Below are 23,040 nucleotides of genomic sequence, written 5' to 3' on the forward strand. Positions count from 1 at the left end.
TATTAGGAATATCACTTTTGGCATGTCCCAAATGAAACTCTTGGTCTTCCCTCTAATCCTGCTCCTCTGGAAGCCTTTCCACCTCCTTTAATAGCAGCCCTACTCTTCCAGTCACTCAGGCCAAAAGGCTAACAACTGTCCTGGACTCGTCTCTCTCACACCATATCTCACTCTGTCAGCAAATCCTGTTGGCTCTACCTTCAAAATGCATCTCCAGTCTGCCTGCCCACTTGAAGTCCACCGTCACTCAGTGTTGGCTACTAAAGTCTTTGCACGAACTATTTATAATCTCCTAACTGATCTCCCTGTTTTTACTCTTGCCCTCTGCTTTCTGTTCACAGAGGACCCAGAGTGATTAAGTGTTAAGTTACATCATGCCACTCCTCTGCCCACAGTCCACCAAGGGCTTCCCCTCTCAGTAAAAACCCAAACCCTTCCATGTGCTTTGGGGCCCTCCCTCTCTGGTTCCCTGACCCCTCTGTCTTCCCTTCTTGCTGGTCTTTGCCTACTCTGTATGGCAACCACGCTTTTGTGCTCCTCAAACAACTCAGGTAAGAACAGGCCCCAGGGCCTCTGAACTGACTATCCATCCCCTCTGTTTGCTTTCCCTCAAATACCTCCACCACTTGCTCTTTTGCTTCCTCGTAGTTTCACTTGGTAGGCTCCCTCTTGATGCGGCCCACCTGACCCCCGTCTTTAAATTTCGTCTAGTCTTCCTAACTACCAACTCTTACCTTGCTTAACTTTCTTCCTGCTTACTATTACCCTCTAGTATTCTCTGTCTTTATGGATGTTGGTTTTCTTCCCCACCCCACCCTGCTCCCACCTCATGAGGACAGGGATTATGGTCTTATTTGTTCACTGACTAATGGAGCATAACTTCCTACTTCCTGGTCTGCTGAACAGCTGAGGCTTTAACATGAAAAACACATGATCTTCTACTTTATCTGAGTCACAGTCATTTGGTCCCTGTTAAAAGAGTTAAACAAAATCCTCGCTGATTATTTCAGTTTCACAAAATGTACTTTTTAAAAGACTTGATTCTCAAGAAGAGAGAATTTTCAGTGAGCAGAAAGAATGAAATTCTCTGTGTTTATGTTTCTCATTGCTTTGGGTTCACTTCTGCTGTGGACATCAAATCATTTCAAGATTCCTGTCTCACGCGTCCATGTGAAGAGACCACCAAACAGGCTTTGTGTGAGCAGCAAGGCTGTTTATTTCACCTGGGTGCAGGCAGGCTGAGTCTGAAAAGAGAGTCAACAAGGGTGGTGGGATTATCATTAGTTCTTATAGGTTTGGGGATAGGTGGTGGAGTTAGCAGCAATGTTTTGCGGGCAGGGGGTGGATCTCACAAAGTACATTCTCAAGGGTGGGGAGAATTACAAAGAATCTTTTTAAGGGTGGGGGAGATTACAAAGAACGTTCTTAAGGGTGGGGGAGAAACAAATCACAATGGTGGAATGTCATCAGCTAAGGCTATTTTCACTTTTGTGGATCTTCAGTTGCTTCAGGCCATCTGGATGTATACGTGCAGGTCACAGGAGATATGATGGCTTAGCTTGGGCTCAGAGGCCTGACAATTCCTGTGTTAAATTTGTATAGGCCAATATTAATGGCTAATATAGTAATGTTATTATTTTTAATAATATTATTAATAAATAATATTAAATATAAATATTATCAACATAGAATCCTGTTGATGGTGTTCTAGAGCCTCCAAAAATCCAATTCCTTTGCTTTTTCCCCACCCACTTCTCTCCTGTTGTTAGTACCATCTTTGGGTCTTGTTGGGAACAGGCCCCCCAAAATCTGGCCATAAACTGGCCCCAAAACTGGCCATAAACAAAATCTCTGCAGCACTGTGACATGTTTGTGATGGCCATGACACACACGGTGGAAGGTTGTGGGTTTACCGGAATGATGGCAAGGAACACCTGGCCCACCCAGGGTGGAAAACCGCTTAAAGGCATTCTTAAATCACAAACAATAGCATGAGTGATCTGTGCCTTAAGGACATGCTCCTGCTGCAGATAACTAGCCCAACCCTTCCCTTTATTTTGGCCCATCCCTTTATTTCCCATAAGTAATACTTTTAGTTAATCTATAATCTATAGAAACAATGCTTATCACTGACTTGCTGTTAATAAATACATGGGTAAATCTCTGGGGCTCTCAGCTCTGCAGGCTGTGAGACCCCTGATTTCCCACTCCACACCTCTTTATTTCTGTGTGTGTGTCTTTAATTCCTCTAGCAACGCTGGTTTAGGGTTTCCCTGACCGAGCTGGTCTCAGCAGCGTCTTTTGTTTGTTTGTTTTTGAGACAGAGTCTGGCTCTGTTGCCCAGGCTGGAGTGTAGTGGCCTGTTCTCTGTGCACTGCAACCTCTGCCTCCCAGGCTCAAGCTATCCTCCCATCTCAGCCTCCCGAGTAGCTGGGACCACAGGCACATGCCACCAAATCTGGCTAATTTTTTTTTTCTGCATTTTTAGTAGAGACAGGGTTTCACCTTGTTGTCCAGGCTGGTCTTGAACTCCTGATCTCAAGTAACCTGCCTGCTTCAGCCTCCAAAATGCAGGGATTACAGATGTAAGCCACCACACCTGGCCCCATCTTTTGGTCTTAGTCTAAGCAAATAGGCCATAAAGCAATGAAAATATTACACAATGAAAAACACCGTGGAGGTGATGAAAAAACATACCTTTTATATATATATATATATATTTCTGTTCATGTGATAGGAGGAGACTGGCAGAGCATAAACATTTGCTGCAAGCCTATTATGTGCCAGGTGATTGTCTTAGTCACTTTTGTCCATCGGGGTCCTGGTGAAGACTCTCATTGTGGCTTGCAGATGGACAGTTTCTCTGTGTGTGCTCATAAGGCAGTGAGAAAGGAGAGCTCTTTCTCTCTTCTTATGAGGTCATTAATCCCAACATGAGGGCCCTATCCTCATGACCTCATCTAACACTAATTACCTTCCAAAGACCCCATCTTAAAATACTAACACACTGGGGGGGTTAGGGCTTCAATGTATGAACTTGGGAGGGACACAATTCAGTCTATAGCAGTAATTAAGAACAACAACAAGTAAAACTGGGTGCGTAGTGTATGCCAGGCACTGTACTAGGCACTTAGGCAAGCCTGAGAGAAAATCTCCACAGAAAGGAAAAAGGAAAGCTGAATTTCCCAGGGTCTCCTCCAGAGGAAGGTTGTGCTGTTCTTTACCCAAATCATCTTAAAAGCCCACTGAGTCCTAAAGCTGATGGAGTACAGAATGGAAGAGCTGACCCAGGGCTCAGCTCCAAGACTTACCTCTCTCCCAGGCTGCAGCTCCAGTAAAGACCCACCAAAAATCAAATGTTAAACGTTCTTCTCAACCTGTGAATTCAAGGAGTATCTTATAACTTAAACACACTACATACTTATACCAGGCACCATGTGAGGAACTGGGATATGACCTCTGCCCTCTCAGGCCTATTGGAGAGACACGTAAATGCCACCAACTGCTGAGTAAAACATATGGGGATAGAGCTTTTACCCCCAAGCAAGAGTGCAGAATCAGCCTGCCTAACACAGGACCTGATATGAACTACATGCTCAATGAAACGTTTGTGGTGATGACAACTGAATGAGAACTCTTTGCAGAGTGTCAACAGAAACTCTCAGAGAACTCAAGCAGAGGGAAAAATGATCATTTCCTCCTTTCTCTCGCTACGTGCTAGGCCCACATTGTTCCAGAATTACTAGAGAGTCAAAAATAGCTCCTTTTTCCATTTTCAGACAGCAGGATGTCCTTTCTTAAAACTTACCCAGGAATTACTTAGCGAATACTTCCTACTGTAGATATCACCCACTCCCTAAAGTGGAAATGTCACTTAAAGAAAATCAGACTAAATAAGATGATTTAAAGTTTTATTGAGTAAGCTTCACAAATGGGCATGTTGATTGACATATCCAGGTGCTCATTACAAATCAGACAACCAAAGCTTCATTTTAAAAGTTAAAGCAATCTTGCTGCTCATAAAATATTTTTTAAGCCTTAAATCTGTTCCTAACCAACATTTAATTTCATTTGGTGATATCTATTTATCCATGGCTAGATACCTCCTTTTCAGAAAGAACCTAAGGTACTGTTTTATTCCCATTACAAAGCTCCATCTAAACCACCACAGTGATTCATGGAAAGAACATCAGACTTAGCACCAGAAAATTTGTTCAAATCAAGACAGTAACACTTCCTAGCTATATGTCCTAGAGGAAATCAAAATGTTTCTAACCTTAGTTTCCTCATTAGCAAAATAAGGATAACAATGTTGACCTTAAAGGATTGTTTTGAAAATTAAATAAAATAAAATATGCAGATATAATGTATACATTATAAAGCACCAGAAAATGTAAGGCAGTAGTATTATTCACGTACGAAGATGGTTCATTCATTATTCAATGCATATTTATTGAACATTCCCACTTGGCAGACTTTTTGCTTGGCAATGAAGATACAAAGTCAAGAAAAGATAGTCATCACCCGTAAGGAGCCTACATTCCAGTGGAGGAACCAAAACTAAAAGGTGGAGGAAAGCTCTGGGTGCTTGGGAGCCAGAAAGAGCTCCTAGACTGGGTATGGGAAGTGAGGGAGGCCTGGGAGCCTCCTGAGGGGTTGACACCAGAAGGAACTCCATCGCTACACATTCAGCAAGAGTAAACAAATCTGAGTCCCTCCTCTGCGGGGTGGTCCACACACTCCACAGTCCTGGGCCCTAAGATAGTTCAAAAGCATCCCAACCCCTTAAGGCAGGCTTTCTCAACCTCAGCACCATTGATATTTGGTCTGGATAATTCTTTGTTGCAGGGGCTGTCCTGTGCAAGGTAGGTTTGGCAGCATCCCTGGTCTTGACTCACTAAATGCCATAGCATGCGCCCCACAAAGCTGTGACACCAAAAACTTCTTCAGACACTGCTAAATGCTCTCTGCAGTGCAAAATTGCCCCCTAGTTGAGAACTACTGCCTAAGGTCATGGAAAACCAATGCAGTTGGTTCTGGAAGGAGTGGAATTCATGCACCCAGTGCCCAGACTTATACTAGATGCTCAATAAATACTGAATGAATGAATGAATGAGTGAATGAGCTTCCTGGAGCCCCTATATATGTTTTGGGACTCATCTGGAAGAGCCTTGGAAGGATAGTTAAGTTTTAAGGTGCCCAAATGAGAGGTACCAATAACACCACGTCCATTTATAAAGTGCTAGGTATAAATTGAATAAGCTTGGGCCAGTAGCTCACACTCTCTGAGTCTCAGGTTCCTCAGTTCTTAAATGGGGATGGATGATAATCCCTGTGTTGCAAGATCATTGGGAAAATTAAATGAGAGAATTGTAACATATGCAGCATTAGGGGTCAAGGCACTCATTCTTTTGGTGCAATTGACAAAAGGAATCTTAGCAGAGTGTCGTTCCAGTTAGTGGGTAAGGCTTATGGACTAGTGTAGTCTGGGCATATACTGCTTTTGTTATAGACATATGAAATACACAATGCCAGGAACTGACATATCAGCTATACAACTCATCCCTCATAAGCAACCTGGTGAGTTAAAAGGCCCAGAACGTTGTGACTTGCCAAGGACTCTACAGCTAATAAGTAGTTCCCTGAACTCCAACAAATCAGTCCATCAGCACCCAGGGCTGGCCAACCTACTGGTCCCACCAGCTCCATCACACTGAGGCTTGTTTGAACTGTGGGTTTGGGGGAAATGCTTTCTATATTCTGTGTTCTGTAGTTTTGTATAGACATAGATCACCAGATCTGGAAATGTCTTCTGAAAATACCGGGAAGGGTCTCCAATTTTTAATTTCATCCTGAAATAAAACACAAATGGTTCAGCATGCTTGCCCCAAATTATTCTTCCCCACTTCACAGCATATGGCCCTGAAGATCTCTTTGCTCGCTTGATTTCTATTGCAGAATGAATAAGGACTTTGGAATCTGACAGAGCAAGACTCCTCCCCTGACTCTTCAACTAATTGTGCAACCTTTGGCCACAATCTTTCTGCACTTTAGATTGTTCATTCATAAAATGGAAATAGTGCAATGCCACAATCCTCTACCTATAATTCCAAACTCTAGAAGAGCCCTGAACTGTAAGACTTTTTTGTGAGTTTGTAGCTAATATTTTTGTCAGCAAAAGTTGATCGAACTAATGTGGGCTATTTTTAGACGTATGTAACTCTACATTCACTTTATCTAGCCGTCCAGTCTCCTGTGTTACTTCACAGAAGGGAGTCACTAGCTCCTGTTCAATTTGTTTTACCATTTATCCAACAAAAAAATAACAAAGAAGATGAAAGCCTGCTGGACATGTCCCTCATTAATTGTAAGGCCACAGTGATAGCCCTTTTACACACAGAGGGAAGGAATTACTTTTCTTTCATCAAAATAAATTTTCTTTTTTTCATCATAGGTATAAACTTAGAATTGGATTTTTTAAATTGTTCTCATTTCACATATAATTTGTAGGAATGAAAGCAATACTTACTTTTTATGCTTTTCTTCATCAATGTGTTCTCCCAAATTCCGGATGAACTTTAGCAGATCACCCACAGTGTTCTGGTAGAAATTGCCACTTTTTTTATAAAACTCATTCATTTTTTTCATAACATCTGCATTAATCTAAAAAAAACAAAAAATAACACAAAAATGTGGTAGCAACACAAAATAAATCATGATGGAATATTCATACCAAAAGGCAAAATATAAATTTGAATATATTCATATATTCTATAATTACCAACTAATTAATAAAGCAAAATAATTTAAAAAGGGAAGTAAATGCTGTATACCAAAATGCTAACTATAATTGTGTCTGGGCCGGGCGCAGTGGCTCACATCTGTAGTCCCAGCACTCTGAGAGGTCTTAATGGGCAGATCACCTGAGGTCAGGAGTTTGAGACCAGCCTGGCCAACATAGTGAAACCTTGTTTCTACTAAAAACACAAAAATTAGCCGGGCGTGGTGGCACCGCCTGTAATCCCAGCTACTTGGGAGATGAAGGTAGGAGAGTCTCTTAAACCTGGGAGGTGGAGTTTGCTGTGAGCTGAGATCGCGCCACTGCACTCCAGCCTTGGCAACAGAGCGAGACTCCATCTCAAAATAATACTTTTTTTTTTTTTTTTTTTTGGGAGATGGAGTCTCACTCTGTCGCCAGGGCTGGAGTGCAGTGGCGCGATCTCAGCTCACTGCAACCTCCGCCTCTCAGGTTCAAGCAATTCTCCTGCCTCAGCCTCCTGAGTAGCTGGGATTACAGGCACCTGCCACTATGCCCAGCTAATTTTTTTTTTTTTTGTATTTTTAGTAGAGACAGGGTTTCACCATGTTGGCCAGGCTGGTCTCAAACTCCTGACCTCGTGATTCGCCCACCTTGGCCTCCCAAAATGCTGGTCATTACAGGCATGAGACACTGCGCTTAGCAAAAAAATTAAAAATTTTTAAAAATTAAAACTATATATATAATTGTGTCTGCACGTGAGATTATAAGTATGTTCAAATGTGTGTCTGTATTTTCCAAGTAAATTGTTTTCATAAGAAATTAAATATATTAAAATACGGTTAAAAATCTTTGACTACTATACTAGGAAATTTGCTATTATACTATACAATATTTTTATCCTGTGGCCACCCTTTCAAATTCGTACTTGATTACATTTCTTTCTTTAAAAGGGCTGTTCAGACTGAAACCAGGCCTGCAACCATGGCCAAAGTGAATGGTTTTTTTTGTTTGTTTGTTTTTGTTTTTCTAGGTATATTTCCAAAAGGAATAATTAATATTGTTAAAGTGATCACCCTGCCCAAAGCAATCTACACATTCAACGCAATCGCTATCAAAATACCAACATCATTTTTCACAGAATTAGAAAAAACAATCCTAAAATTCACATGAAACCAAAAAAGAGCCCCAACAGCCACAGGCATCTTAAGGAAAAAGAACCAAGTTGGAGGCATCACATTATGATACACTTCCAATTATTCCGCAAGGCTAAGATAACCAAAACAGCACAGTACTGGTATAAAAATAGACACATAGATCAATGGAACAGAACAGAGAACCCACAAATAAAGCCACGTATCCACAACCAACTGATCTTTGACAAAGTCAGCAAAAACACACACTGGGAAAAGGATACACTATTCAGTAAGTGGTGCTGGGACAATTAGATTGCCGTATGTAGAAGATTAAAACTAGACCTCTCTCTCACACTGTATACAAAAATCAACTCAAGATGGATTAAAGACTTAAATGTAGGATCTGAAACTATAAAAATACTAAACGAAAACCTAGGAAAAACTCTTCTGGACATTGGTCTAGGCAAAGAATTCATGACTAAGACCTCAAAAGCACAAACAACGAAAATAAAGAGAGATGGGGTTTAATTAAACTAAAAACTTCTGCACAGCAAAAGAAATAAACAGCAAACAAACAACCTGCAGCATGGGAAAAAAAAAATTTGCAAACTATGCATCCAACAGAGGACTGATATCCAGAATTTACAAGGAATTCAAACAACTTAACGATAAAAGATAATAACCTCATTAAAAGGTGGGCAAATGACATGAATAGACGTTTCTCAAAAGAAGACATACAAATGGCCAAAAAGCATATGAAAAAATGCTCTGGTGTGCAGTGGCACCATCTCAGCTCACTGCAACCTCTGCTTCATAGGCTGAAGCAATTCTCATGCCTCAGCCTCCCAAGTAGCTGGGATTACAGACGTGTGCCACAATGCTTGGCTAAGTTTTGCATTTTTAGTAGAGACAGGGTTTCAGCATTTTGGCCAGGCTGGTCTCAAACTCCTGACCTCAAGTGATCCACCCACCTCGGCCTCCCAAAGTGCTGGGATTACAGGCGTGAGCCATTGTACTCAGCCCAAGAAACCTTGTATCAAAAAGATACCTGCACTCATATGTTTATTACAGCACTATTCATAATAGCAAAGATATGGAATCCACCTCAGTGTCCATAACAGATGATTAAAGAAAATGTTTACATACATATAAATATATACATATATATATTTCAGTCATAAAAAAGAAGAATGAAATCATGTCTTTCGTAGCCACATGGATGGAACTAGAGGCCATTATCGTAAGTGAAATGACTCACAAACAGAAAGTCAAGTATCACATGTTCTCACTTATAAGTGGGAGCTCAATAATGTGTACACATGGATGTACAGAGTGGAATAATAGAATTGGAGACTTGGAAAAGTGGGAGGGTTGGAGGAGGGAGAGGGATGAGAAATTACTTAATGGGTACAATGTACATTATTCAGGTAATGGTTAAACTAAAAGCCCAATTGTACCACTACACAATATATCCATGTAACAAAACTGTACTAGTACCCTCTAAAATTTATATTTTAAACAAGGTTACTTGTTTCTTCTTGCCTGCAGGTATCCCAGGGCAACTCCTTTCATATCATAGTAATGTCATCCTCTTTCTCTGTGCTTGTCACCCTCATAGATACAGAGCCATAGATGGCTCTCATATTTAGAAAGAGTTTGGGCTACAAGATCAAAATGCAACAGTCAAGAATCCAGTGGGTCACTTAGGAAGAGTAACTGATGAAAGAGCAATGCTAGTGAGGATGCTGCTGAGACTGGCCAGGTGCACTCTGTGCAGAACACCCATGAGAAATGTCAAGCATGTATGTGTGGCAGGATGGGGCAAGTCAAGAACCAATACAGTCATACAAGCTGGAAAACTTGGGCTCCAGACCTATGCTAACAAAATTAATTGTGTGACCATGAAAAGGGGCAAGTCAGCAGGAAAACAAAGTGTAAAATGGGGATTAAAAGGTCAAACTTGAAGTTAAAACTTGAAGTCTATCAAAATTCAATATAAGCTCATGGAATTTCGGGAAAAGAACCAATACATTGGGAATAAAAGAACAAGTTCCTCTTTCCAGCTCTGCCAATCTCTGACTGTCCAGGCATGAGTAATTTGAGTGTGGTCTCTGAGCCTCAGTTTCCTCAGTGAATAAATGAGTTGGTAGACTTGACACCATCATAGCTTTGTGTAGTAGTGTGGCTTAAGCACATGGCCTCTGCAGCCATCCTTCCCAGCTTCAAATCCTGGTGCACCCCTTACTGGTTCTGTGTAGTTGGAAAAATTATTTGTCTGTGCCTCAACTTGCTCATCTGCAAAATATAGATGATTGTCTCAGCAGTTGTGATAAGGATTAAATGTGGTAACTCATGTAAAGTCCCAAGAACTATGGCTGCTACATAATCAAGCACTGTGTAATCATTAGCTATCATTATTACAGCTGCTTTCAAATTCCTTTGTTTCTACAAGTTAAAGTTTTAGCCAAAGTTTGATAGACATTCGTTTAGTAGAGTTATGGCACATCTACTCCATGCCAGGGATACAATAACTCACAAGACAATGGGTAGTCTCTGCCTTCATGGACCTTATAGGCTAGCAAGGAAAATGGACCATAAGCCAGTAATTATGAGTGTGATGTGCAGTCTAGAGACCAGTGAGCGAAGGAAAGCAAAACAAGAATCAGGAGAAGCAGTATCCCAGGTCAGGCCTAGGATAGGAAGCTGTTGGTTTCCAAGACCTGAAGATTATGGGTTCTCCCATAGTGCTTTGCACATGTCCCTGGGATGCCCAGCACACATCCCACAGCATCATTTCCACGGGCTTCTCAGCCCCACAGGGACACACTGTATTCTGCTTTGTATGCTCAGGGCCTTGCATGGGTCTAGCACATAATTGGTATTGTATAGATGTTTGTTAATTAATAATGAAAGTTCTGACAGTACTGACTAGATTGAGATGGTGAATAATTTTGTAGAGTTCCACTATACTTAATGCAAGTTACATGGAACTTTTCTTAAAGAGAGCAATTTGAAAGATCATCTTTTCTTCATAGTCTATTTCCTCAGGCAGAACGTAGGTCTGTGTGTGGATCCTGAGAGCTGGGCTGTTCACAGGCAGTGGAGGCAACCAGGCTGTACCCGGACTGAAACGCCTCATGGTGAAGCACTTCCCTTGGATTAAGTTCTATTTAGTCAGCTGCTCTTGCCATAATGGTAATAGGATTATCAGCCAAGTGTGAGGGAAAGGCTCATGGGCTGGGATAAGGCTATCCAGGGGGAGCCTGAATAACAGTCTATCAGAGGGGCATGGGTCTGAATGCGAGAGAGAGAGGGCCAGCTTCTCTCTCTGGAAGTAGACACCCCAGTGGGGAGCCTAAGGGAATAGGAATGGGGAGGACAGGAGAGGAAATCACCTCTTTCAGGCTCTGGTCGGCCACTGGTATAAAATAAGATAGAAAAACTAACATAAAACATTACACAAATTCTTATTGCTGGAATAACCCCTGCACTGTAGGAATTATTCATACCTTAGTCGTCCACTTGTCAAAACTTACAGAATGTTCAGAAGGCCCAGGTTGCAGTAGTTTGAGGATCTCACTTTTATGTTTTCGTGTTTTGATGTCGGATTCATTTCCCACATTCCGAAGCGTCCTATAGCGGCTGAAGATGACTAAATCATCTAAATGATCATGATCACCCCATCCCTCCCTTTCCTTTTCTAGAAAAAGGAAACTGTTAGATTTTGGCGTTTTTGTGTTTTCTTTTTTTTTTTTTTTTTTTTTTTTTTGAGATGGAGTCTTGCTCTGTCCCCCAGGCTGGAATGTAGTGGCACAATCTTGGCTCACAGCAACCTCCACCTCCCGGGTTCAAGCGATTCTCCTGCCTCAGCCTCCCAAGTAGCTGGCATTACAGGCGCCCACCACCACGCCCGGCTAATTTTTGTATTTTTAGTAGAGATGGGGTTTCACCATGCTGACCAGGCTGGTCTGGAACTCCTGACCTTGTGATCTGCCCACCTCGGCCTCCCAAAGTGCTGGGATTACAGGCATGAGCCACCGCGCCTGGCCACATTTTGATTTTTAATAAAAGTAATACAACCATGTCTTCAAAAATTCTGCATGATGGGAGAGGCAAGCATCTCTTTTTTTCCCTCCTTATTCTTCAGAAATGAAAAGCAGATTCCAGAGAGGTTAAGTCATCTCTCCAAGGACACACAGCCAGTAAATCCCAAGCTGAGAAAAAAGCCTGGGTCTCCTGATGTGCAGCCCAGACTTCTGTCTGCACCACCTCACCCTCTCCATCCTGGAAGCCTGTAGCATCTGCTCAAAGTTTTACTTACCTCTCCCAAGTCCAAAAGAAGGGATGACCTAACAAGTCACCCAGACAGTCCCTCACATGTTCCCCAGGGTGGAAGAGACGATGAATGAGGTCCTTAGTTTCCTCATCTGGAGAAAGTCGAACTACCTCTTCATTACTTTGAGCCTTCAGCTCCTCAAATGAGATGCTTCCCTTCTTTACCACATAGAGGACCAGCCGTCCAAGGTCCTGCACAAAAGCCGTAAATCAAGCCAAAGGTGCTTACTAATTATTAGGGTAACCCTGGAAGGAGTGGTGCAGGCTATTAGCAAACAAGATGATAGGAGGAATCTCAAGAAATTTGTAGGCTTGTTAGGGAGGGAAGACACAGATTTGTGCATAGAGACCTCTTCAAGGCAGTATATGGCCCACACCACTTAGTTTTATGAAGAGTAAAAGATACATATGAGTCACAGTTGTTAGGGCAGACTGCTTGGAGGAAGAGAGATTTGAGCTGGGCCTCAAATGTATGGATAGAATATAGATAAATTAAGGAAAGGGAGAATGCTTTAAACAAAGGGAGAACTGGGAGCCTGGCTGGGAACTGGGACTTTGGGTCTGAGGCTATATCACGCAGCAAATAAAAAAGTCAGTCCAGGCCAGGAGAGGTGCAGTGATGACTCTGGGCATTAGGCCATGGCCAGGAGGAAAGGCCAAGAAGAAGGTCGCCGAAGGAACTCTTTGCACTAGCCACCAGTCAAGGAAGGAGCCGAAATCTGGTGCCACCAAACCAGGAGGCCAGACATATGGATGGAGAGTCTTGTCCATTGGGTTGAAAGTGCAGCACGCTGCAAAACTCTCCAGGAAAGACCTACCCTGACAGGGTCAGAATCAGCCTGGGGGCTTTGGCCTATAGTGGCCAATCTCCATGCCCTCTCAGGAGCAACAGCTATTTCAGAGTCGTCATCTTTTTGGCCAAGCTTAGGTTCTTTCAAGCTGGGAATTGACCTCACTCCTCCCAGGAGTTTTCAGAGAACCTTAGTATCCGGCCTTCTTCAGAGCGTAGCCCACGAGTTTGAATTTGTGGTGAAAGAAACCTCACTTACTTTGTTCTTAGGTAGAAAAATAACTCCTCAATGAATATTGAAGATATTTGAAATTCTCTCCTGGAGAGAAGATGTGGCATGCTCAGTTTATTTACTTATTAAGCTAATGGAGGAAGAGAGATTCAAAGAGATACAGTAAGGGGACACAGCGACAGCCAACTCTGCACTGACCCAAGCTGTTGCACGTTCCCCTTGTCATCCTGAAAGCTCTGCTGAAGGAGAAGCCCAAGGAAATGCCGTGGCCTGCAGGGGAGTCAGGACAGTGAGCAAGATGGGGAAAGCCTTGAACATTCTTTTTTTCCTGGTTAAAATAGAAAGCCCTCCAATTGCCCATAAGAAATAAGGTAGTGAACGGTGATGGTTAATATTGAGTGTCAACTTGATTGAGTTGAAGGATGCAAAGTATTATCCCCTGGGTGTGTCTGTGAGGGTGTTGCCAAAAGAGAGTAACATTTGAGTCAGTGGACTGGGAGAGGCAGACCCACCTTCAGTCTGGGTGGGCACCATCTAATCAGCTGCCAGCATGGCTAAAATAAAGCAGGCAGAAAATGAAAGAGCAGATGACTTGCTAAGACTTCTGGCCTTCCTCTTTCTCCTGTGCTGGATGCTTCCTGCCCTCAAACATCAGTATCCAAGTTCTTCAGCTTATGGACTTTTGGACTTACACCAGTGGTTTGCCAGGGGCTCTCAGGCCTTTGGCCACAGACTGAAGGCTGCACTGTCAGCTTCCCTACTTTTGAGGTTTTGGTACTCAGACTGATCCACCACTGGCTTCCTTGTTCCTCAACTTGCAGATGGCCTATTGTGGGACTTTATGTTGTGACCGTGTGAGTCAATTCTCCTTAATAAACTCCCTTTCATATATACACATGTCCTACTAGTTCTGTCCCTCTGGAGAACCCTGACTACTACATGAAAGAATAAGGAGACAGAAAGAAGAAAGGTAAACTGGATTGTAGAATTTACCTCTAGATCTCTCTTGACTTCCTGTGGATCTCCAGTCCACTTGATGCTCTTATCAAAATCTGCCAGGTGAACAGCATTCTTAGAATCTAAGGAAAAGTGTGCAGAGGCACATTGAAAATACTCATTCTCCATAAAGTGAGAGTCAATTGATTTACATAAATATGTAACATGCTGTAAAAATCATCATCTCCGTGGAAGGCAATAATAAACCTTATATCTGTATTGCCATTCACCCCTCAAAACACTGCCATGTGCACTGTTTCATTTGATCTATTAGGTACCTGCCAAGAGCAGCACTTACATTTTATTTTTTCCAGGCCAGGGGGTAGGAAGGGACGAGGACAAAATTTTTTTTTTTAATTATACTTTATGTTCTAGGGTACAGGTGCACAACATGCAGGTTTGTTACATATGTATACATGTGCCATGTTGGTGTGCTGCACCCATTAACTCGTCATTCACATTAGGTATATCTCCTAATGCTGTCCCTCCCCCCTCCCCCACCCCACTACAGGCCCCGGTGTGTGATATTCCCCTTCCTGTGTCCAAGTGTTCTCATTGTTCAATTCCCACCTATGAATGAGAACATGCAGTATTTGGTTTTCTGTTCTTGTGATAGTTTGCTGAGAATGATGGTTTCCAGCTGCATCCACGTCCCTACAAAGGACATGAATGGGATGAGGATAAATTTAACCAGCTCCTCGTTCATGCAGTTCCAGGGGCCAAAAGCACAGATCTGTAAAGGAGCTGTTCCTTTACACTGAGCTTAAATCTCAGTGCATGTCTATGGATAAGGTATGTACTCTGCTTAGACCTTTAGGCAAGAACAGCCTTTCCTGAGCACCTGTGATGTACCAAATGACTTACTACTTCAGCATCGCACTTAGACCTCATAACAAACTGATGAAGGAGGCATTATCAGTCTCAAGTGAAGAAACTGAGGCTCACAGTATCAAGGGACTTGTCTGAGGTTATAAAGCTACACACTGGTGAGACGAGGCTTCAAGTCACCCTAATCATCGCTGAAGCCCTGGCTTGCTACCCTGTACCATATTGCTTCCTGGGACTTTCCGGTCAGCTCTGCTTTTCTTTTAACATTTAAAAGAAAATCCTATTTTTCTTTCCTTTGTTTGGCTTGGACCAGTGGATTCTGACTTGTTCTGCCTTGGAGTCTGTGTCTTCACTACATCACATCTTGTCCTGACATCCTCAACTTTGACCTCAATTTTGCCAGTAAATTTCATGGTTACTGCCAACTTGTCTGAAGGAACTCACCTCTAGGATTCTCAAATTTCTAGAGCTACTTTGATCCATGACAGGCCATCATCTGTTTATTTTGCCAATGGCAATATAAGGCTAGCCTGGTATTCTGTTGGCATCAAACAACCTCCATGTAGACTAACAGAACCCAGTTATAACTGGTAGCAGGAGACACTGCACTGTAATTCTGTAATTATGAATTTATTGTAATGATCCTCAAATTGAATCATCCACATTTACTCTAGGCCTTTCCTCCCTGCAATGAAAAACTTTTCCTTTCGTAAACAAAGATCCCACAATTTCTAAGAGAGAATTGGGAACTGGGGACTCACCTATTAAGATGTTTTGTGGTTGCAGATCCTGGTGGGTGTATGCACAGGACAAGTGTAATTCTTGAACAGCCTTAAATAGAGATGACAGGACATTTCGGGCAAACTCATCTTCCGCATTTTCCACATCTTCCCCTCTGTGCACCTCCAAATACGCTTCCAGAGTCTGCTCACAGAGAGTGACACACACAAACAAATGGCCCCTGTGGCTCTCACTCCCATAGAATGTCACCAAGTGACTGTTCTCTCGGCTGCTTTGCAGACAACAGACTTCCTGCCGTGCACGTGGGCTGCCCTCACAGAACGTCTTCACGGCTACTTCTTGCTTCTCATAGAGCCCCAGGTAGATGCCTCCTTCTGAAGTATCAGCAATTTTGTATTTTTCGTCAATAAAGAACTTGAGTTTGCCAATCATAGGGCGGTACATTCTGTGGAGATCCTTCAGGGCTGCCCCCCAGTGTGAGCTCTGAGGCTTCCAGTCTTCGGCAGGAGGGTGAAAATGTTCTTTGGCTCCATAAGAGAGAAGAAGCTTCACAAGGGAACGGTCATAATTCCGCCTGGCTATCATAACAAGATCCCCACAATCTGTACTGGCTCCACGCTCGCACAGCAAGTCGGCGATGTCCTTCAGTTTGAGTTCAACAGCAAGCAGCAGTGCTGTTTTGCCGTCACTGTCTGTGTCATTAATCTCTATGTGCTCTTGCTCCAGAAGCCTCTTCACCAAACCAAAGTGCTTCTTCTCCACTGCCAGGATCAAGGGCGTCTTCCCTCTTTCTCCCCTCACATTGACATCAGCCCCATGGTCCAGCAGCAGATGCGTAATAGCCTCCACATCCCAATTGTGAGAGCTCAGGAGAGCATGGATCAAGGCATTTCTGCCCATATTGTCACAGGCATTGACATCTGCCCCCATCTCGTCAAGGAGAATCTTCAAGACCTCTACGTGTCCTTCTTTGGCAGCGTCCATGAGAGCTGTGGCTCCTCCTTTCCTCAGCCGCTCTTGATCCTCCTTTGTCTTTCGCCTCAAATTCACATTTGCTCCTCTCTCATAAAGGAATTTTAGGGCTTCGACATTACCATACACAGCGGCTTCCATGAAGGCTGTGAAGCCATAAAAATCACACTCATTGACATCTGCTCCTTTAGAAAGGAAAAGTTCCAGCAGCTTCACGTTCCCCGCAATCGCTGCGACGATAAAAGGCGTGGCCCCATTCTTCTTCCTCAGAACAGGGTCAGCATCATAACGAAGCAGAAGTTCCACAATGTCCTCCCTGCTCATTTGTACTGCGTTATGCAGAGGTGTCCAACCCCCTTCCTCTTCCTGAAAATTAACGTTGGCCCCACCTTCCAGCAATTGCTGGACCCGGTCAACATCTTCAGTTTGAACAGCTTTAATCAGCAGGTGATTGTCTTCCACTGTAGCCCTTCTACCGCTGGAGGACATGGGTCCCTCCTGGGGGTCATTATGATCCCTGGTCTCCATGACGGTAAATGCCACCTGCTACCACTTTTGCCTTTTCCTTGAGAAAATGCAAACTTACCTCCCAGCACTTAATCAAAGAAGCTTTGAGTGTAAATTGGGATTCTCTGGCAACAGAGCAGCAGTGTGAGGAAGGAACAATGTTCTCAGTCTTCTGACATTCCACCTGGTGACAAAGAGAGGTGCTTTGTAATTTTACAATAGGGAGAAAACACTTGGATTAGAGAAATTAATTATATTAGCATTTTTCTAAATATATATATATTTATTTCTTATAAAACTTTTAAATTACAGAATATTATAAATATATGTAAATTCAAAATAAGAAAATTATTTCTCTAGTCCCAATGCCCAGAAACAGCCAATGATAATATTTTAGCATATTTCTATATATTTATTAAGACATTTGGAATTATACCCTGTTAGTAACTTTGTATCCTACTTCCTTTCATTTGATGCCATATTATAAGTCATTTCCTGTGTTACTGCAAAGTCTTGTAAAACATTTTTCATGGCTGTGTAATATGAAATCATACAGTTGTTTCATTTCTCTGTTACTGAGTGGTTTTCAAAAATAAGTTTTAAAGGGTTTTTTAAAATTTTAAATTTAAAAATTCTAAATGATGTTGCAGCAAATTCAGCTTATTTTAGTTTATTTTCTTATGATAGATCTTATGATAGATTTCATATGATAGACTTCAAAGAATTGAATGACTATTCAAAAGATATGATTGCATTTAGGATTTTTAACCTGTATTAACAAATTGCTTTCAATGTCATATAAATATATTCTTACCAGAGATGGGTGGCTTCTTAAACAAAAAAATAGAAGGCCCTGAAAATATGCACATCAATCATTTATCAATAAAAAAAGAAGAACCCTCATTCAATAGGAAAAATATATTTCTTGGCTTTTTTTCCCTTCGCATTTCTCACGTCACCATGAAGGTTGATCACTGTGTTTGCTGTCCTATGCATGTCCTATGCATGTCCTCTTTGTACAACCGTGTGCCCCTATTTAAAGTACAGACAATATCTGACTTATGATAGTTCAACTTGTGATTTTTTTGACTTTGCAATGGTGGAAAAACCATAAACATTCAATAGAAACCACACTTCAAGTACACATACAACCATTCTGTTTTTTACTTTCAGCATAGCATTCGATAAATACATGAGACATTTAACACTTTATTATAAAATAAGCTTTAAGCTAGATGATTTTGCCCAACTGTAGCCTAATGTAAGTGTTCTGAGCACATTTAAGGTAAGCTAGGATAAGCTATGACGTTCAGTAGATTAGGTGTATTAAATGCACTTTTGACTTAAAATATTCTCAATTTAGGATGGGTTTATCTGTATGTAACCCCATCATAAGTCAAGGAGTATCTGCAGCAGTGAAAAGAGTTTGTACTCTGACCTTAGGGAGATGTAAGTTTGAGATTGTGGCTGTGTAATTTTTTACTATTACTTCCTGTAACCTTGGATTGTTGAATCTCAATTTTCTGCTTCCTGAAATGGAGACAAAAACAAATAGTCATGTGTGTAAAGTACAGTCATGTGTGTAATGTATAAAATATTAGCCTCTCAATGAATGTTAGAGCTAATTATATCTCTTTATGAAGAAAAAAAATTGCTTAATGAATTCTATTCTCCCTACACATGTGCATAGAGCTACTACATGAATAGGCAACTGGCAGCTATCAATTTCATCCAACTGTCAACCAGATCTGAGAATTACAGATCCAGTTCAATCATCAGCCCGAAACTGTTACCTGAATGTTTAAATAACTGTATCTGCTATAGATTTCAGGAAGCAACCCTTTTTCAGCAATCTCACCACTCTGACGGTTTCAAAGCCTCAAAGGTTAATCGATTAGTCTCTTAGAGGTTTAATTAATTTTGCAACACAAACACAATCACCAGGCAATGAAATCTTTGAACCAAAGTGTTTGTGTAGACAGTCCCCATTACAATCAGATGTGAGGTGGGCTGGTATAAACAAAGGAGCTGAGAAGGAGAGGAAATATCAGGAAGCCCTGAGTGGCACATCGGAGTTGAGAAGAGACCACCCGGCGGAAGCACTGCAACAGACAATCCTGCTTTCAGTTTCACTTTCTCTGTGCGACCAGAGATGCCTGAGAAACTAAGGACATGGATAAATGATGTGTGGACTGTGACAGAACCCTGGAAGGGCACTGGAGGAAGATCCCTCCGGGCAGCCAAGGGCTGGGACCTCCCCTCCCACTTCCCAAGTTCTCCAGCACCTGGCCTCTCCAGTCTCCGAAGCCCAAGAATTCTTCAAGATCGACTTCTCGAGCTTTTCTAGCTTTCCTCCTTCTGCCCGCCTTACCTGCTCAACTCAGACGTCTGTTATTCCTTTGGCAGCCACTAAGCCTGGAAGACTGTTTGCAGCCGGAGCAGTTTCCTCCTTCTGCGTCACTGAGCAAGCAGGGCGGAGCCAAGAAAGGAGTGAGGAATGTGATAGTGGAGGGAAAGCAGGCACAGGCTCACTCTGGCAGCAGGAGCCAAGCTTCTGCTTGTATACCTTCTGGAGCAAAGCAATGGCCACTTTCTGTCTGCTGATGAGGGATGTGATGCCCCGGGTCATGTCACTCACCTCTCAGTCTTGCAGTCTTTCAGGTGGCAGCAGCCAACTCCGTCCATCACTCTTTCATCCTTTCTTTGTCATTGCAAATTCTGGCCTTCTTGGAACAAAGGAATGGAAAGTAAACAATATTGAGCACCTGTTGTGTGCCAGACACAATGCTTTACCTGCAGCATGATCCCAGTTAACCCCTGACAATCTTGTTGATTATGAAACTCAGGCTCACAGAAGCCAAGTAAGCCGAAAGCCCGAGCCCTGTCACCTGCCTCAGCTCACTCAATTCACAACTCTGAGGTAGTGCGGCCTCCTCAGAAGGGCACTGGACTGGCAGTCTGGAGACCCGATCCTACAGCCAGCTCTGTGGCTGCTTAGCTGAGTGACCTCAGGCATGTGATTTAACCATGTCAGGCCTCAGTTCTCTCCTGTAACTTGGTTTTGAAGGTTCCTTTCTGCTCTACAAGTTCTGTTCTTGACTATCTTCCTAGCACTGAGCTGTGTACTGTGTACTTACTGCTGCAGTGGAAAGTATTTCCATCCCCAAAGAATACCCAGCCTTGCTGGGGAGACAAAGCTCTGAGACTTGTAAACAGCGAGTAGTGGGTGGTCACTTGACGACCGGCTGGGTCGCCATCCAGGCCTGGGGCCTCTACCAACCCTTATACACTAGGGACTCCCAGGCCTCGCTCTCTAACCCCAGCCTCTCTGCTGAGCTTTAGACCTACAAATCTCGAATATGTGTCAAATGGAAACACTCATCTTTTCCTAAATTTGCCCCTCCTCCCATTTATCCCATCTCTACAAATGGCACCCCCACCTGGAGGCCATCCCTCATCCTCATCCCAACACCAAGTCTCTTGCTTTCATCTGCAAAGGGATGACCAGTCGAGTCCCTGTCATCATTTACAGCAAGAAACTGATGACTTGCTTCCTAGCTCCTCATCCATTATTCCACCCTGCATCATTGACTCACCATCATTTTCAGGACAAAGTTCAAAATCCTTAACCCATTATTCATTTAATTAATACTTCTTGGACAGGTGCGGTGGCTCACGCCTGTAATCCCAGCACTTTGGGAGGCTGAGGCAGGCAGATCACCTGAGTTCGGGAGTTCAAGACTGCGTCTCTACTAAAAATACAAAAAGTAGCCAGGCGTGGTGTCAGGCACCTGTAATCCCAGCTACTGGGGAGACTGAGGCAGGAGAACTGCTTGAACCCGGGAGGTGGAAGTTGAAGTGAGCCAAGATAGCACTACTACACTCCAGCCTGGACGACAGAGCAAGACTCCATCTCAAAAAAAAGAAAAGAAACTTACTGAGCACTGACTATGTTATCAGTGACTATTCTGTATGTCTGGCATAGAGTGATTTACCGCACCAGTTCCTCATGGAGTTCTTCTTGGAGTTTGCATTTTAATAGGGAGAAATAGATAATAAACAGTTGAAAAACCCAACATACATGATTTCAGGTTGTAATACAGTCCCTGCCTGTCCCTACTCCTCATGGGTATCATCAGTGCTACCCTCCAGTTCCCCATCACATTATGTCACATGCTTCTACCTCTACATCTTGGCCTACGCTGCTTTGCTACCAGAGCTAATGATGGTAGTAAGAGTGATGAAGATGTGGATGGTTCTGTTAATAGTGACAAACATTTACATAGCTCTTTAATATGGTCCAGGGACTGTTCTGAATACTTCATATATGTATTAAATTGTTTAATCTTATCCTTATGACGTCGGTACTATTTTTGTCCCCATTTTGCAGATGAGAAAACTGAAGCATAAAGTGGTTAAGCAACTTGCTCTAAGGATTTGATCTGTATCACTGAACATCACAGAGAAACAGCTTGTCCCCATTCTTTTTTTTTTTTTTTTTTTTTTTTTTTTTTTTGAGACGGAGTCTTACTCTGTCACCCAGGCTGGAGTGCAGTGGCACAATCTTGGCTCACTGCAAGCTCTGCCTCCCGGGTTCAAGCAATTCTCCTGCCTCAGCCTCCTGAGTAGCTGGGATTACGGGCACCCACCACCACGCCCAGCTAATTTTTGTATTTTCAGTAGAGATGGGGTTTCACCATGTTGGTCAGGCTGGTCTCGAACTCCCGACCTCATGATCCGCCTGCCTCAGCCTCCCAAAGTGCTAGGATTACAGGTGTGAGTTTTTTGAGACGAAATTTTGCTCTGTCACCCAGGGTGGAGTGCAATGGTGTGATCTTGGCTCACCACAACCTCTGCCTCCCAGGTTCAAGTGATTCTCGTGCCCCAGCCTCCCAAGTAGCTGGGATTATAGGCATGAGCAACCATACCTGGCTAATTTTTGTATTTTTAGTAGAAACAGAGTTTCACCATATTGGCCACGCTGGTCTCGAACTCCTGACCTCAAGTGATCCACCCGCCTCGGCCTCCCAAGGTTCTGGGATTACAGGTGTGACCCACCGTGCCCAGCCCCTGCCCCCATTCTTACTGAAGCCAGATAATGAACAAAATAAGTAAATCATGTAGCGTATCGTAGGTAACAAATCTACAGAAAATAACAAGGTAGAATAAGGAGGATTAAAAGTGCCAGGATGGGGATTGTGATTTTAAACAAAGCAGTCGGGAAAGATCTTGTTCAGAAGGTAACATTTGAGCAAAGACTTGAGAAGAATGCAGCAACAGCTTATGAAGATGTCTGCATCAAGAACACAGCAGTCAGAGGCAACAGTAAGCACACGGGTCCTGAGGAGGGAGCATGCCTGGTGGGAACAAGCAGCAGCAAGGAGGCCAGTGAGGCTGGAGCAGAGTGAGGGAAGGGAGATGACAAGCAGAGGTTCAGGTCATGCGCGACCTTAGGGCCCATTGTGAGGCTTTTGGCTTCTACGCTAAACAACATGGAAGCCATTGGAGTATTGGAGTAGAAGAGTAACATGATCTCCATTGCTTTTTTTTTTTTAGAGGATCATTATCAGTCCTGTGCTGAGAAGAACCTGGGGATTGAAAGCAAAGGGAGAAGTCAGAAAATCCGTTAGAAGGAAATTGCAGTAATCCAACTGAGAGTCAATGATGGCCCAGACCAGGGTGGTAGCATAGAGGTAACAGTGGATGTTAGTTTGTCCTGAACAGATGATTTGGTAAAAACTCCTGG

The 23,040-nt window shown here is 42.9% G+C and overlaps 1 protein-coding gene across 5 annotated transcripts; it reads right to left on the bottom strand.

Moving 5' to 3' along the window:
- Positions 1–3,894: 3,894 nt before the first annotated feature.
- RNASEL (ribonuclease L) lies at positions 3,895–21,221 on the bottom strand. 5 transcript variants are annotated; one of them, XM_015121466.3, is made up of 7 exons: positions 19,666–21,221; positions 15,836–17,478; positions 14,244–14,329; positions 12,215–12,420; positions 11,403–11,535; positions 6,530–6,663; positions 3,895–5,852 (listed from the first exon to the last, which is right to left on the bottom strand). In XM_015121466.3, exons 2-7 carry the CDS (start codon positions 17,313–17,315, stop codon positions 5,666–5,668), a joined length of 2,226 nt encoding a protein of 741 aa, XP_014976952.2. In that variant the 5' UTR covers positions 17,316–17,478; positions 19,666–21,221; the 3' UTR covers positions 3,895–5,665.
- Positions 21,222–23,040: the final 1,819 nt, after the last annotated feature.

This window comes from Macaca mulatta, chromosome 1 (assembly GCF_049350105.2).
Source record: "Macaca mulatta isolate MMU2019108-1 chromosome 1, T2T-MMU8v2.0, whole genome shotgun sequence".
Lineage (NCBI taxonomy): Eukaryota > Metazoa > Chordata > Mammalia > Primates > Cercopithecidae > Macaca > Macaca mulatta.